We start from the raw sequence: 18,476 nt of genomic DNA, 5'->3' as shown, positions 1-18,476 counted from the left end.
AGGAGAGGTCAACTACCTGTAGGAGTGTGGGCTGTATCACTATGCTGATCCTTTTCTCTGAAAGGCTTCTGAATAAACAATTGAATACATTTTCTTGAGAAATAACACAAATAATTCCTACCAAGTGTCACATAGTCAGCATGCAAGAGAGGAAACAGAGCACACAAGAACATCAAAAAGAAAACCAACTGTGCTGTTTCTCCTGAGTTGAGTGTGAAGATGTGTTTTTCAGACTCCCATATCATTTGGGCCAAAAAAAAAAAAACCTCCTGGCGTGAAAGTGAAGAAAAAAAAGTTTCATAAGTGTCTTGGAGTGCAAAGTAACAGACATGCGTGTGCTATGTTTATACAAGGTATATAGGTGTAGTTAAATGTATACTAATTTTGCATTTTTTATGTGAAAGTTGCGTTAGACTTATAGTGACACCTAGTGGTGTGGATGAAGCAATAGAAAACATTCTTGTTTATGGATGCCACTGAAATTAGCTTTCAGACATGATTCGTTTATTTCACAAATGAAAGAGTCCAATAACAGGATGGTTACTGAGAGCAAATGCGTAACATGCAGAATGTCATATGACCTCAACATGGCAGCCACCATGACATAAAATAAGAGTTTTTATTAGGCAACTAATGTGTCTGAAGTCTTCATCTTATGTATATTGTACTACTTTTTTACTAACTCATCACTACTCCTAACTTTTTAATGAGAAAACAAAATAGCTGACTGCACCTTTAAAAAGCATGTTACTAATATTTTGCTTGTTAGTAATGTTTATAATGATAGACACTTCCTTGCAGGAATAGTGAGTACTAATAAATAAAGAAATAAATGGTATGTGAAGGTAAAAACAAATGAGAAAAGGATGGATTTATTCCACACAAAAAAAGCACAGCGGGAAACAAATTGATGGTTAGGCCTTTGCATTTCCTAAATAAAAGCTCCATCCTCCGTCCCTGAAAGCACTTTTATCACTTACACCTCTTTACTATGCATGAGGATTTCAAAAACAGAAGACTCAGAAATGTGTTTTTAATACAATTCTTGTGTGCTTATATTGAGTTGAGCAAGGACTACATTACTAAGATGAATAGTAAGAGGGGAAAAAGTCTACAAAATGTCCCGCTCTGTCCTGAGTCTCATGCATGTGGGCGCTGCAGCAGATGGCGGTTTGAATTTAAAAAGCCTGCCAACGCTTGCTTCATTGTTTCTCCGAAGCAGTTATGACAAGGTGTTTGGCTCTGATGGGGTTATACATTCGGTGGGTAATTGGGATGCCGTCTTGTAAGGAGTATAGAGAAACTTGAGAGCGGACAGAATGAGGAGGAAGTAGGAGGAACTGCGAGAGAGCTTTGCATAAATATTCCTGCAAGCAGTCAATAGAGAGAAACTGAACTTTACTGGCAGTGATGTCATGTTCTGAGATTCTCTGCTTGTGTTGCAGAGTTTTATTTTACCTTTGTCTGAAAGTTTACGCAACCAGCTGAGGTCATGGTATATGAGAAGCAGCAATCCTGACAATTACAGACAAAGAGTACAGGCTCAAATTTTTATGCAACGTCAACACCTTATTTGTATCACGTTACTTTAAAAATGCAGTTAAGCCTACTGGCATTTCAAGAGAAACAAAGATAGCAGCTCGACTGTGTTGCAAAGCTTCATGACTACCAAAACTTCGTCTAACCTTCAAGCATTATGTTCTACTTTTACACTGGGTGTGGCTCTATTGTTGTTCGTTGTTGATGAAGTTTTAGTTTATTCGCTACATTAATATATTAGAATAGAAACAGATATTTTAAACATTTTGAACGGTAGTGTAGTTGTGTGACAAATTTAAGGCATATAATAAAATTCTGAGAAAAAAAATACAATTTCAATTAGTAGTAGCATTTTTTTTTATTATGCATTGCATCAAAGCAATCCCTAGGTCTTCTTTCTTTCTAAGCTGAAATTTGAGTTACTCTATTCATTTTCTATTTTCACTATTTACAAACATAAACAAGTTCACAAAGTCACTTTCAGTGACACTATGTGTAATATTATGTGTAATAAAATTATTGATTTTTCTTTTATGCCAAAAATCATTAGGACATTAATAAAGATAATTTCCCATGAAGAAATTTCCTACTGTAAATATATCAAAACTTAATTTTTAATTAGTAATATGCATTGCTATTACTAATCTACTGTTGCCATCCAGAGACCCAGAGCAGGTATTTAATGAGAGCTTACTAGAGCGATAAGACCATACAGGCCCTTGAAGATGGCAATCTATTGTATTATCTCCTTGGCTGTGGAACCAGTCCAGAAGCAGCCCAGCTTTATCGATGCATGTGACCACAAAAGGGAGCTAACAGAGTAGCATAACACAAACCCTTTTGTGGAAAAAGAAGGAACAACAAGCAGTAAATTACAAGCTGAGACTTATATTTAATGCGATGAGCAATCTGATAAAGGTGAAACACAGAGGCTTGAAAGTAGGCGATAACTATCTGATGTTTACAAAAGTTGAGTGCTGAATGAAGCCAACGAATGGCAAACAATGGGGAAGAACTAACTCTGCATCATTACGAAAACAAAGCGACGCGGTTGCCAAGAGAATAACAATGGCGTTTCAGGTGGTCGGGAGTAAGTAGGACAAAATGTCCTAAAGGCAGAAGAAAGGGAACGGTGAACCCAGCTAATGTGAACAACAAGGCTGCCGTAAATGTGGTTGAGACATGCATAGGCTTCATGTCCTCGATAGCGGGTCAGAGCAAAGAGAGACATAACACGTATTACAGTGGATCCGGCGACGAGTCGTGTGTGTGTGGGGGGGGGTCACCGTGGGAGGATAAAGAGGGAAATGGAGGACAGGAGGGGTACATGCCAACCTCCTGCCAGCTCCAATTACCAGGGAGAATAGAGCATGGCATGCAGGGTGATGGGTCTAATCAGAACCCCGCTGAAGAGACAAGTCTCTGTACTCAGACCCCACTGCGAAACAGCCCGAGTGCTCTCCACGTCCACGTCAGCCACAGTTATTCTCACCCTGCACAAACACGTCGCCGCAGAAGAGGATGCTCAAATAGTGATGAAGCACCGTGGGGCACTCACACCGAGAACAAGCCGTTCTTCAGAGACGGATCACGCATGCTTAGATCCATCTCATGAGTCTGCTGTAATGTCCATGCTACATGCTAATTATGTTTAGAGGGATAGTTCACCCTAAAATAAAAAAAATTAAAAACATTAAAAATAAAAAACATTAATTCACTATAATGTCAATCCAAACCTGTATGAATTTCTTTATTCTGAAGAACACAAAAAAAAAATAAAAAGGATGCAAAAGCACCATAAATGTGTCAAATAATTTGTAGTCCATATGACTTGAGAGTGATATGCCACGTTTTTAAATCATATGACGATTTGGGTGAGCGACAGAGTGAAATTTAGTCAGTTTAACTTAAGAACCAGATCAAAATCTGAGCTGAAGAACAATGTGTACCAATCAAAGATTACTATATATCTCAATATATTTACAGTATCTCACAGAAGTGAGTATACCCCTCACATTTTTGTAAATATTTTATTATATCTTTTCATGTGACAACACTGAAGAAATGACACTTTGCTACAATGTAATGTAGTGAGTGTACAGCTTGTATAACAGTGTAAATTTGCTGTCCCCTCAAAATAACTCAACACACAGCCATTAATGTCTAAACCGCTGGCCACAAAAGTGAGTGCACCCCTAAGTGAAAATGTCCAAATTGGGCCCAATTAGCCAGTGTCATGTGACTCATTAGTGTTACAAGGTCTCAGGTGTGAATGGGGAGCAGGTGTGTTAAATTTGGTGTTATCGCTCTCACTCTCTCATACTGGTCACGTGCACGTGCTCAGCGTCATATCCACAGGTTGTTTGGGAAATAGACGTATGAGTGCTGCCAGCATTGCTGCAGAGGTTGAGGGGGGGCCTGTCAGTGCTCAGACCATACTGCATCAAATTTGTCTGCATGGCTGCCATCCCAGAAGGAAGCCTCTTCTAAAGATGATGGACAAGAAAGCCCGTGAACAGTTTGCTGAAGACAAGCAAACTAAGGACATGGATTAATGGAACCATGTCCTGTGGTCTGATGAGACCAAGATAAACTTTTTTGGTCCAGATGGTGTCAAGCGTGTGTGGCGGCAACCAGGTGAGGAGTACAAAGACAAGTATGTCTTGCCTACAGTCAAGCATGGTGGTGGGAGTGTCATGGTCTGGGGCTGCATGAGTGCTGCCGGCACTGGGGAGCTACTGTTCATTGAGGGAACCATGAATGCCAACATGTACTGTGACATACTGAAGCAGAGACTGGGCCATGGGCAGTATTCCAACATGATAACAACCCCAAACACACCTCCAAGATGACCACTGCCTTGCTAAAGAAGCTGAGGGTAAAAGTGATGGACTGGCCAAACATGTCTCCAGAACTAAACCCTATTGAGCATCTGTGGGGCATCCTCAAACGGAAGGTGGAGGAGCGCAAGGTCTCTAACATCCACCAGCTCCGTGATGTCATCATGGAGGAGTGGAAGAGGACTCCAGTGGCAACCTGTGAAGCTCTGGTGAACTCCATGCCCAAAAGGGTTAAGGCAGTGCTGGAAAATAATGGTGGCCACACAAAATATTGACACTTTGGGCCTAATTTGGACATTTTCCCTTAGGGGTGTACTCACTTTTGTGGCCAGCGGTTTAGACAGCAAATTTATACTGTTATACAAGCTGTACACTCACTACTTTACATTGTAGCAAAGTGTAATTTCTTCAGTGTTGTCACATGAAAAGATATAATAAAATATTTACAAAAATGTGAGGGGTGTACTCACTTCTGTGAGATACTGTATATTTATCTCATTATTATTTAGTCGTATGGACAATGTTTGTTTGAAACACAAAGCTTGAAATTCAGCATAGGAGTAGTATGACTACTAATATTTTTCTTTTTTTTCCTTCTGCATCCTTTTTGAAGCATCGATGTTCTTCAAAATGACTATTTTTTTAAAAGACATTGTCAAAGACATATTCCTTTCGAGGAATAGTTCACCCAAAACTGAAAATTATTTCATAATTTATTCATTCTCAGGTCATTCCAAACCCATAAGACTTATGTTCATCTTTGAAATAAAAAATGAAACAGCACAGCCTGAAGAGATCATTTTCCCTCAATTGAACGTTCATATAAACAAAACTTAATGCTTCAAAAGGTTCATAAAGAGCTTTAAATCCGGTTTAATCAAAGTTTTCAGAAGAGAAACAGCCGCACTATATGATGAACAGATTTAAATTTTAGGCTTTTATTCACATATAAAGAATGATCGAGCACATAAATTGAGCACATCAAATATGGCAAATTAAAGCTCAATTGTACTTGTTGCCATTTACCATGATACTCAAAGCTAAGATAGACTTCAAAAGGTTGGAAATATAGCATATAATGGCCACTATTACAATGGTACTTTTTCATCCTTTTCAAAGCATCAACAAAATTCCTCAATTTGCATTCCTCAGAAGAAAGAATGTAATACAGAAAATACATTTTCATTTTTATGTGAACTATTCCTTTAAGCATGTGAAGGTCTTGATTGTTATAGAAAAGCAAAGTTCCACAAACACACTAGGACAGCACATTCTTTGCACTGAATATGTCTACTCAGGTAAGGCAACTTTTGAACTAATATTTTGTTTAAAAACAATGTAGTATTTCTGTAAGTCTTGACAGTTCTTGAGAAACAAATGTCCTTGTAATTTCCAGAGAGTGTGTATGAGAGTGATGGATGAAAGCAATTAAGGGTGACATCTCTTTTGATGGAGGGAGTAGAAGGGTTTCTGTAATGATATATGACAACAGAACACCATCCATTTTACAACATATCTTAATTTCTAGAGAGCATTTTAAGTCCAGGTTTGTCCTTCTTTAGAAAAAAAGGCTTGTTACATTATCCAGCTTGCAAAAAATCTGCTTCACTGGCATATCACTGAATACTTAAATACTACTAATTAGATGTGTTGTCCACTAAGAATATAAGCAAAATGAACATTAACCAAGAAATGCTTAATTATTCTGTAGTTGTCTGTGCATATAAAGCTGGGATAAAAAGTATTTCAACATTGAAAAAAATTGCATACTTTACCTTCAAATTAAATCATACTCTCACAACATAGCCTCAACACTAAATAACACAATTCTGGAGAATCAGAGCAATTACAAGTGAAAGACGACAGGCACAGTATCCGAACAAAACACCATTCATTCATGCAAGATGACATCAGTGTTAGGTGATATCAGTGACAGTCTGATATCAGACGGCAGAACGCTGCTTTGCCTGCAGGCTGATGTACGAGATAACTTTTACATGCTATTATATTTGCATTTTTGGAGACAAGACTGAGTGCTTTTAAAATTAAGCCAGGCAGACGAAACATTTAGCTGTTTAGAAAAGATTCTGCAATATGCATGCATACATATATATATATATATATATGGGCTCAAAGTTAGGGTAAAGTAAGATTCATTCATTAATTTTTAAGAAATTAATACTTTTTTTTTAATTCAAGAAAATTTTACTAAATATTTATTTTTTAAATAAATGCCGATTTTACCATTCATCAAGAATCATGATAAAAGTGATCACTACAAATCTTGATTCTTTTTTTTTATTATTATTAAAATGATTAATTCTACATTGTGATAATACTTCATAATATTAAGCTTTTTTGGTCAAATAAATCCATAAATGTATTTCTGATCAAATAAATGCAGCCTTGGGAAAAATAAGAGATTTCTTTCCAAAACTTAAAAAATCTTACCAACCCCAAACTTATATTAGATTTTTAAGATCTATAGTAACATCAACTCAAATATTTTTGTATTTCTATAATGTAAAGTTAATGAGTATACTGCACTTGTAAGAGCTCATCACAATGTATTATGAGACTGGTTTATGCTGACTACCTTATGGTGATGTATTTATGATGCTGTCTAGGTAGGCAGGAGCTTGTTTTTGGAACAGAGTTTCAGTGTACAGTGATTATATAGTCCGAATGGGTTTCACTGAGGTCAGATCTCCTGCTTCACTTTAATTGTGAGCACTGCTAGGAATTCATAAGGACCAAACTGCAGATAGAAAACAGACCCGGCATAATCAATAGTTGCCCGAAACACCCTCACCTTTAAATGGTATACTTGCACGTGCAGATCTGCAACCTCACAGACACGTGTAATAAACAACAAAGCACCGTGTGCAAATGTGAACCGCACCCTAGGAGTGGCGGATTCCCGTCTGCAGTATTTCAGCGGCATGCTGTTTATCTAAGTCGGTGGTGAGGAAAGAGGTGTAACGCATGCCATGACCTTTGAAATAATACACTTTTTCTTGCTAGGCCAGAATATTCAGGCTGACTTCCCTCCAACAGTCACTTAATCAATGTTGGCCAGGTGTGACGTTGGTCTTTCTCTCCCTCCTTTATCCGCATGGGTCTGTCTCGCTGGTTTTTCCATCTCGCCCTCCTTCCTATGTGTCCTCCAGTTTCTTGTGTGATCTACAGCTCTGCCACAGGCACATAGCTGTTATTTATGCTACTGCACACTGGTTTGTACATAACAGCACATGTGTGACCCATTACCACAACCGAAGGGTGATCTGCTCACTCCACTCAAGTGCAACAGCCCAAGTCATCTTGAGCCATGACAGCCGTGTGGAAACCACACGATCTGCTATCTGTTAGAGTGCCTTATTTAGATGTAGAGAGCACGCTTGGTGTCATACTGGCCATCAGCAAAAACATGTGTTTTTAAATGCATATACAGGTACATTGTTTTTTTTTATATATATATCTGGCTGATCACATGTTCTTAGTTTACTAGAAATGCACAGTATATTGGTGGCTAAACTGGTATTATTTATAAAATATAATAATGCAAAAATATTGCACACTTGGTCACATGTCTGCATTTATTAGATCAAAAATACAGTAAATAATAATTAATATTATAATTATACAATAAGAAACATTAAGAAACTATTTACAATCTAATATCCCCTCTTTAAAAAAAATAAAAAGTATAAACAAATAACTGATCCACAGAAACACAAGCATCACTGACACATTCAAACACCTATTTAGCTGAATTATTTCTAAGAGTTCACTTTAAAGTAAATGAGAATAGTGTATGGCAGCAGCTGTAAATGAAGCCCCCTCGGCTCGGTGTATGTGACAGCCTTTACTTAATCTTTTAGTCTGCTAGACAGAACAACACAGATCAAACACATGGACCTCTCTATTAACACATCTTCTCTTCAGGCTGTGCTAGAACTCTGACACTGAGCTAATCAAACTAAACATAAATCAGACTGTATAGCTGCCACTCCTACCAACCAACAACCTGAAACACAGACAACCACGAAACTTGAATGCATTACATTCACAGCCTTGGAACGTCCTGTACCTTTAGCATTTTCGTTAGTTTTTTCCACCCCAGTTGCATCTTAAAAAGAGTTTTGAATACATTTTGCTTAAGTAAAAGATTTGATTTGAATATTTTTGGTTAATTTGCAAATACTCTCAGATACCAGTAAAAAGTAAATATATTACTGCCATTAAATATATTTTAAAGTACTTCTTAAAATATATTTTAAAGTGAAGTTTTTGTTGTTGTTGTTGTTTGGCGCCAGTAAGGCCTTTTAATATTTTAGACCCTTATGCTCACCAAGGCTGCATTTTCAAAATCACACTATCAAAAATACACTAAAAACAGCAATATTGTGAAATACTATTATAGTTTTAAATAACGGTTTTCTATTCAAATACATTCTTTAAATATAATTTATTCCTTTGATTACAACGGTGAATTCATTTCAACATGCTGATTTGTTATATGTGACCCTGGACCACAAAACCAGTCATAAGTTGCATGGTTATATTTATAGCAATATCCAACAATACATTGTATGGGTCAAAATCATCAGTTTTTCTTTTATGCCAAAAATCAAGTTAGGATATCAAGTAAAGATCATGTTCCGTTAAGATATTTTGTAAATTTCCTACCATAAATATATCAAACTTCATTTTCTCAATATTTTGTTTTTTTGATTCCAGATTTTCAAATCGTTGTATCTCGGCCAAATTTTGTCCTATCCTGTCCTATCCATACATCAATGGAAAGTTTATTTATTCAGCTTTCAGCTGATGTATAAATCTCAATTTTAAAAAATTGACCCTTATGACTGGTTTTGTGGTCCAGGGTCACATATAACAATATAGTGACTCTGTTATGGATTACATGCATTTTAATAAAATTATTTTTAATTAGACAGCCAATTGCTTTTTATCCACATTTCTTCAACCTAAATTATGCCCACAAAGCAGCACTGCCTCATTATTTTTCATTACCTGATCATAGAATTTCACATATTTGTACCTTCACTTCTACCTCTCCTGTTCACCATACTACATTATTCAATTTATTTAGCTTTTGAAAGTGAAAGCCTATGACCATTTCAGCCTGAAGCTACACTGACCAGGCTGTCGGACATACGACGACTCAAAGTGTGAACTGCTCCAATTACGCGGCCTAGTAAGCATGGCTGTCAGAGCCACAGGGCTGCTTATTCACAATTACCAGAGCAACATCAGTCAGAGAATAGCCACTACAGACAATATCAGCTCTACAGATTTAAAGCCTGTGTCACACATTTGAAGTCATTTCCTCCAAACTAAACTGCATTGGAAAGAGCAGACTTTATAGACAAGGGTTGTAGATGCATCTGCTGTACAGTGACTCCAATGATATCTGGCAGCTACAAACATGTTCCATCAGGATTAATTACTGATGTTAGTCAAAATTAGGGAAAACAGCCTATAATTTTTATTGTGCAACAAGCCGCAACTCAAACTAGTCTTTATTCATATTATCTTTATTCCAGTACTTGAAGTTAAACTGCAAAGCCTTCCAAAAAAAGAGGTAGGGATGCCGATACAGACTCCAGGTGAGTGATTCCACCCAGCCATATTGCATGAGTCCTTGGGAGAGGCCGCCCTCGACAGACGCAGTTTGTAACTGTCAAACGCTCATGATCTACAGCGCTGGGCTTCAAGCCAGCAGATGGTGGGAGAAATTAAACTCGTGACACGGACCGTTGACTGGAGCCGGGGAAGCAGTTGGAGACCACACCTGTAAAGCAGAGGGGGTGTGCGTGCATTGCGTGAGAGCGCTTCCCTGGTATGTGCATAAGCATATGATGCCCTTCCAGGAAAACTAAAATGTATTCATTCAGAAAAATGACCTGAACTGTCATTCTTCACGTCAAGAAAACAATTAAAAAAACTTGTGGTAATGAAATGCACAGTTGATGACAAATGGTGTCAGTAACATGGTGGGCGATACTGATCCAGATTGGTCTTTGCCTTTACTTGACTAGGTGGAAAAATATTTAGAACTGCAAGGGATTGAGAACTGAATCTTCATTAGAACTGACTTTGTAAAAAAAAAAAAAAAACTAATACCAGAAAAACATTTGGTGTCGTTAACAATTCTAGAATCTGCATTGTTCCACCGACGCAGAAAAAAAACAGAGCCTCCTAAAACTTTCAAGAGTGTGATTTATTTTTTCTTGTGAATACTTTGCAGTGGAAAGCCTTCTGAACCCATTTTCCCTCACATATGTGCAACACAAACTGATTTGGTAAATAAACACAAAAACACAGAACTAAAAATAAGGTATATAGATGTAAGAGAGATAAAGTCATCAAAGCTGTTGGATGCAATAACTGAACAAGTAATAACCCGTTTTTTTTCCCCAGAGAATTGTACAGTATAATCTGATCCGATAAGAACTCAACAGTTCTGGTGTTTGAAACATGAGACTAAACAAGCTGCTGCTAGTGAATGCAATTTTAATGGTTTTCCAATACGTTCATTCTTTTTTTTCTCACAATAACAAAAAGAACTGTTAATGGAATCACTAAGTGAAATCTGAATCAATCGTTCATCCCTACTTACTGTATCACTGATTTAAAAGTGTAATACATGAAGTTTGCTCCAAATTGCTCGTTCAATATTTATTCACTGACAATATGAGTAGTGCTTTTCAATTACACTGTCGGGTTGGAACCACTTTGATAGACCAGCGCTCCAGGAGTTACCTGTAGAGCTCTTGAAGAGGGTATTTAATGAGGAAACCAAATCTTCAATATATAGAAATATTCCACTGATCCATGAATTAAAAGCATTCCTGTGGTTTCAGAGGACATTGGGCGTCTTTCTAATTCCTCACTATGTGACACATGAAAGCATGTACATCATCACGTCAATATGAGACAAGACAAGACCATGAAATGAACAGGCCAAAAATGAAAGGAACTAATTTTTTTTTTACCGTCTGGAGGGATGGTAGAAAAAACTCTGTGGTAAATGTACCCAGGATTACGCCTTCTGATTGTGATTTAGCAGATGGAATGGAAATGATTAAACCAAACAATGCAAAAGATACATGTAACCAACTGCTCTGCATTCAGTCTTCGCTGCAGTGCTTGAGTGTCAGTAATGTCAAATCTCTCGGCTACAGAGAAATGAGGAGCACAAATGGGGTGCAGCTAGACAAAGTCATTATGAATTCACACATGTTGGCATCCGCACAATGTGATTACAACAGAGGCATGGCAAATTTTTATTCAACAGGCAACAGCTGTGAGCAACTAACGCCCACAACCTTGGTGCAAGAGCAGCCTGAAAGTTGAAATGAAACCTGCTGGTATTCCTCACGACGTGTAGTGTGTGGCGACACACAAACCCTGAAGTCGTGTTAGGACGCATCAGTGGCCCTCTAAGGAAAAGGACTTGTTCACGCTTCTAGAGCAACCATACAAAGTGTAATCACAACAGAAATGCTCTCATAATTGCCATCTGTTTAAATGGGGTTCAATTATGTTAAGTTCACGTTAATTGTTTAGCAATATGATTCAAGTAGCTAATTAGAAAGGCAGACGCAGTGACTCATTTTCCTAAGCTGTGTATAACCAGCTAAACTCAGGTGGGAGTGATTCCTGTGACTGAAACAAGTTCTAGCGCATTAACACAAGTCTGTACAGCAGGTCATTCAACATTAAGAAGTTTAACTCTCTTAAGTATATAATGGCTTGTTGTCCGTGAGATACAGCAATTTTTTTCCCCCCTTTCACTTCACAACATTCAACCAAACCAAACTGAAACAAAAAACACAACACATACAAAAAAAAACACAAAAGAAGCAAAACTCAACACTGCTTAAGGTTGCGTTATGTTTAACTTCCTTTTACAGGGCTCGCTGAAGTACTATTCTAAATGGTCAATCATGCGACAACTGCTTTCCCACATAACTGTGCTCACTTCCCTCACATAGTTCTCTCAATTTAATGTTAAATGTCAATCTAATTGTGTTTATGTTGCCATAATGACTGGCTGACTGTATAATGTCAAATACACCTTGGTATTGAATCAATGTCATATTCATATTTTTCCAAGAAAACCGAGACATGAAAGGCACCAAATGGCCAAAGAAACTCTGTACCTATTGGATTTAAAGCAGTGTAAGCACCACAGTTCCATCCTGGTTGAACAGTGATAAAAATGAATGTGTTATATTTCAGCCTAATATAATTTCTATGCGCTTAAGATGAGGTGATTGCATGTCTGGCCGAGATTCCCAAGACCCTCCAAATGTGCCGCAGACGACATCCTTTAGTAAGTCATTAGAGAACATCATTATCATTCAACTTCTCCTTTGTGCTGGTCTTTCAGCATTGCTGTAGGACACAAATGATGCATTGCTTGCTATGAACAATGAGCTATAAATAGAGTTCATTCTGTCTTGCAGGATCCTATGGGCGTCCAGCTTATCCACTTCACTGTGGAAAGCTGCTAAAAGAGCCAAACTGCCTGCCTTCAATATGGTTCCTCTCTCTTCCTCTTCCTCTCTGAACAGGGCCAGAGGACTCAACATTCATCAGATGATTTCTTCATTCAACGCTTCTAATTTAAACTAAATGGCCTTTGTCTGCTCATACACGGAGGTGAAAAATAAGATTAAAGGGGATTACACTAGGGGCACGTGTGTCATACCAAACACATGGTGCTGGGGTGGGTCAGCCGTTACTACAAGGAATTCTGTGGGATATTTTAAGATATTAATTTTAATAGAGGCTGAATTTTCGACATTTCATCACATGCTCATGTTCCAGTCTCATGCTTCATTCTTATTTCTCAGCACATGAATGTATTGATGACTTACATGCAATCCAGGGGCAATGGAAATATGGGTCAGAGGGCTATTCTTAAAATGAGGGTTCACAACCTAATACACTACTATTGATGCAGGACACTATATACATGTTCATGAAATAAACCATCGGTCAAGAAAATCAATACAGATGTAAAATCAATGTACAACTGCTTTGACTATATTTATTATATATATATATATATTTTTTTATCTTTTTAAAGGCCAAATTGGTGGCAGCAATGTGTACTGGCAATGAGTATTTTTTCCCTTTACAAATGCATTAATTTTACATTCTACAAAAGCTCATGCAAAATAGCAGGAATTTATGAAATACTGGTCAAATCAGAGGCTATCAAATGCCAACGTCTTACCTTCCAGCACAGTAAGTTTGGCACTGGTGTTGATTTCTCCCACGCTGTTGGTGGCTGTGCACTCGTAGATGGCCTCGTCTCTGTGAGTACGCAGAGGCTGTATGCGGAGAACTGAGCCCGAGCCATCATCAAATTCAATCACCTGAGAAAGAAAGACACAGTCAAATATTTTTCTCTCTTCTCGTCTTAAATTTACGACAAACCTTCAGACAGATCGTATATCCTCAAAGAGCGGTGGGTCTTTAATCGCTTCCCTCTGAACTTTCAGCCAAGTACTGTCTTGAGTTATTCTTCTAGAACTGCCACGTCTATCCATGGTGGATATTGTGACAACTGTTGATGACATGGGCTTTATTTCATCATGTGTTTTTGTTTTTTCTAAATGCTATTTTACTTTAAAATGTACCGTTTTGAAAGATTTAAAAGTAAACAAACAAACATTTAACAATATTTATTCATTAATTATTCGCTCTGAAATGGGTCAAACTTTTTTTTTTTTTTGGCAAGTGTCCTCATACTTTTTTTGCTTGTAAGTAAGCAAAAAAAGTAACATAAAATGAAATGCAAAACACATGCAAAATAAGCTGAGCTATTTTTCGAGATGGGTCTGGCTGCAGACCGTGGGCAAGTGGAGCTCCAATCTCGAACAGGAAGTACGTCACCTCCACTCAATGTTGCCAAGTCTGCGGTTTTCCCTCGGAATTAAGCTACTTTAAAATCAGTTGCCGCAGGTTATTTTTCATGTCCACGGGTTGAAGCGAACCCAGTAACGTGATATTTAGCCCCTGCAATGCAAATTTTACCAGGGAAACCACGCCAAATAATGTGAATTTTACGCACCAGGAGCGGGATTTTACCGGGGGACCCCCCTCGAAATCTGATTTTTGTTTTTTAAAAACAATAACATACAATATTTTATCAAGAAATAACATAAAAAAAGATCTTACAACATAAAAATAAATTACAACAAATAGTAGTTGCCAGGGGGAGGTAAGTATAAAAGTTCAAAGACACAAGATACATATACATACAAGTATACATATCAAAATCAAATAAATAAAGTTCACAAGCTCTTACAGATTTCTTATTCAAAGAGTCTCTACTGTCAATATATATGTATATGTGTATATATAGTTCAGCCAACAAATCCATAAATTGGGTTTCTTATTAGATTTAGATTAGATTCTTATTATAGATTAAGTTTGGTTCACAGTATATGTAAATAAATTAAGTAGAAAATACTGCTCCTCATGGAAAGAAGTAAAAATTACATTTTCCCATAGGAGTGAAAAAGGTCTTAAACACTGAATATTTTCATTGATAAAATTTTGAACTTTACACCATAGTGTAACTGAATATGTACCAAAATACGTGCAGTTTCCTCATATTCATTGCAGAAAATACAATTTACATGTCATTTTTTGTAAATAATGATTTGCTAAAATCTGTGAATGAGCTTATAAGAAACTTCTTTAATCTTATTTCTACAATGATATTTCTGCGGTAACAACCACACTTTTCTCCAGCAAATCAATTTTCCATTTAATAAAGAGTTCCAATGAGACAAAACATAAGGTACGCTAACAATTTCTCTTTGAAAAGTAGTACGAATAGCTTAATTATTACTTCATGAAAAACACATTTAACCAACGTAAAACAACATTAGTAACATCAAGAGACGCTGAATTGGGAGAATGGTCTTTATCAATACCTAACATGTGAGTACCTGAAGGGATTGAACCAATAACAACTGAGAACTCTCTTTGAGGAACTGGTATTTTACAAAGAGAAAGGAATTCATAAGAGTGTTCCTTCTTTGTTTAATAACTGACTAAACAATTTAATATTGTTGTCAAACCAATTCTTAAAAAAAGAGAGATTTGTGTTTGTATATGTTTCTATTATTTCATATGAAATAGCGATGCAGAGAAAAATTATGCTTAGGCTATTAATGACCAAGATTGGAGCATTTGTTTTATTTTTGTTAACTGCTTGAAAATGGGGTTGTGTCATTTGCATTGTAGAGTAAAAGTATTGTAAAGTTATGTTTATCCCAGACCTTATTTTATAATATTTTTGTAAAACCCCATTATAATTTCATGTTCATATTTCTTGTTTATTGTTGAACTCTTAACAATAAACACGAAACACACAACACTATCATACATTTATTTAGCACACATACGTATTACATTTCAAATTTGCACCTAACATACCTGCACATACTAAATTGTCTATTTTGTATACTGTTTATGCTATTTTGCACATTGTCTATTTTGTATACTGTTTATGCTATTTTGCACATTGTCTATTTTGTATATTATTATTTGTATTATCTGTGTCTTGTCTTGTCGCTGTCATTCTGTGGCACTGTGGAGCTTCTGCCACCAAAACAAATTCCTCATATGTGTAAACATACCTGGCAATAAAGCTAATTCTGATTCTGATTATAAAAACCCATTGGAAAACCTTGAGGGAACCAACGGAGAACTAGTCTTTACAGTATTAGTCAGGTTTTGACATCACAACTAAAACACTCTATTCTCAGTTCTAAACCTATTATAAATGTATTATCACTTATATGTTATTGTACTGTTGTACTCACTATATTATTATCACTCTAGTACAATTTGTACTACATATACTAACACCACATATCACTTTTACTACATTTTTACTCTACTACACTGCACTGTGTCAGTGCATAATGTTTTACCACACTGTATCCACGAAGGATTATCTGTTACATTTCTTATTGTTTGGTGTGGAGTTTACATCTGTCTCCTGCTATGAAAATATTGAAAACAGACTACCAGTGTGTCAATTTTTGATTTGTATTTACTGATTTTATTCCATTTTATCAGTGATGGTCAATTATTAGTAGCCTACTGTATTATTGATGTATTATTTCGATTTGTTTCCAGTATATGGGAATGAGCTGTGTTCTGACCTGAAGCACAAGAAAAGCTAAAATGTTGGGGTTGAAGACAGAGAAAGTCATTTCCACAAAGAAAAAAATGTATTTCATTTAATGTACATTAGATTATATTACATGTATATATCACAGTTATACTAAATTAAAATTAGAATTGTTACCATAAAAAAAAAAAAAGTGTGACAAGTGTAAGCTTTCACAATTTCTAACGAAAATGAATTATTTTCCAAGCCTAACTAAATAACTGGAGACAGGGTTATTTTTAATTCCATGTAGATCACAAACCACTGAAATCGGCTGATAAATGAAAACGTTATCGTGTTTTTATCCAGAAAAAAACGCAGCTCCTCCATTTGCCTCCATTTGTTTTTAAGGCAGTATTACCCGGACCAACATGGCAGACGTGTCGCGAATGGAGGTGACGAATTTCGGCACTTGAGTGAAGCTCCACTCGCCCAGTATGTCTGCAGCCAGACCCTATTGTATTTTTCTGCAGCATTGCTCCCTATTGAAAAATAATGATGCTCCATACTGACCCCAAACCATACTGAGGTGCATTCATATGGAAGCAGAATAATGACAATAGTTTTTGAAACATAAAGCATGCTGAATTCCACAAATGGAAAAAAAAGATGCATTGCAATTAACAGTGCTTGCATTTTAATGCCTTGTATTTCCAGGGCTTGCATTTTTAGGTCCTGAAATTTAACATAGTTGTTTATTTAATCTGTGAATATTTCGATTCAAAATATTTCACACAAATTTTCATAATTAAAATATTCACCTTCCAGAATTCACTTCTAAAATATTCAATCTGTTTAAAATTACGATGTATAATATTCAACAGGCAAATTTCGGTCATTTTATTTCACTTTCCAAAATCGCTGCCACAAATGCAGTGGTTAAAATTCAGCAGAAAATTCAGCTTTGCACATCCGGGTCCCGCAGGAATAGCAGTAGAGCACCGATGCATGATCTCCAGCTGATGATGAAGGCCATATGTGGATCAAGTCATTCATTTACAAAAACTGATTTGTAGATATGGAGCAAGCGCTAAGCAGAAGTTTTGATTATTGGGGCCAGTATAAACATGTGGAAACGCTGATTGTGTGTATGTTTAGTTCAACATCGTTGTGGTTTCCCATAGCCTACATGTAAGCAGCTTTCTCTACCACAAAGAAAATTATAATGCTCTTTTACCCAACGCTGAAGTACAGAAATAACATTACATTTGAGGAAGACATATATTGCTTTCGGTTGCTTAGTTTCTGTAACTTTGTATCATGGCTTGTGTGCAGCTGTGCTGTAATACTGGGGTTCCCCTCATACGTCACACTCCAGGATTCCCCAACGATGCGTAACGCACCTCAGTGAACTAATACAGTGATATAAGACACAGAGGCGGTTCTAGAGGCAGGGGCCACTTGTGCGTTTAGGAGGCACAATTTTTAAATTCATCTTAACCTTACGTATTATTCATCCAGTCATTTTTCACCATGCCATGTATCACTGCAATTTTTAAAAGCAATCTATAACAATTTCAACTAAATTAAATATCTCAACATGTTTCATTTATTTGACAAATAATTTTGTATTGTAGTGTCAGGGGCATCATGCATTCATTATTTTTTAGGGGGCACGAGTGAAGGGGGGGGGGGCTCTCATGCTTGTCATGTGACACACAGCAGTCACAATACCACTGTCTAACTGCCCCTATAGGCTAATCTCCTACTGAAAAAAACTAAAAAAATAAAAATAAAACCATCACTGAAAATTTGAATGGTTTCCACTACAAATACCATTACAAAAATTACAAACCATCAACTTTTAACCATTAAAAATTGGTTTTCTGTAGTGTGTTTTGGGACATATTCCGTTAGGATTTATTGGT

At 36.7% G+C, this 18,476-nt stretch overlaps 1 protein-coding gene across 2 annotated transcripts in view; it reads right to left on the bottom strand.

The window, feature by feature from the left end:
* Positions 1-18,476, bottom strand: part of LOC306881721 (receptor-type tyrosine-protein phosphatase F-like) — a 161,886-nt gene that overhangs the window by 92,988 nt on the left and 50,422 nt on the right. For both annotated transcript variants that reach the window (XM_079435952.1, XM_079435951.1), the window contains exon 4: positions 13,651-13,792. In XM_079435952.1, the coding sequence (XP_079292078.1) occupies positions 13,651-13,792 (142 nt within the window). The remainder of the gene's footprint in view (positions 1-13,650; positions 13,793-18,476) is intronic.

This window comes from Barbus barbus (assembly GCF_936440315.1).
Source record: "Barbus barbus genome assembly, chromosome: 15".
Lineage (NCBI taxonomy): Eukaryota > Metazoa > Chordata > Actinopteri > Cypriniformes > Cyprinidae > Barbus > Barbus barbus.
The sequence above is the reverse complement of the archived record's forward strand: the minus strand, read 5'-3'. Positions and strand labels throughout refer to the sequence as shown.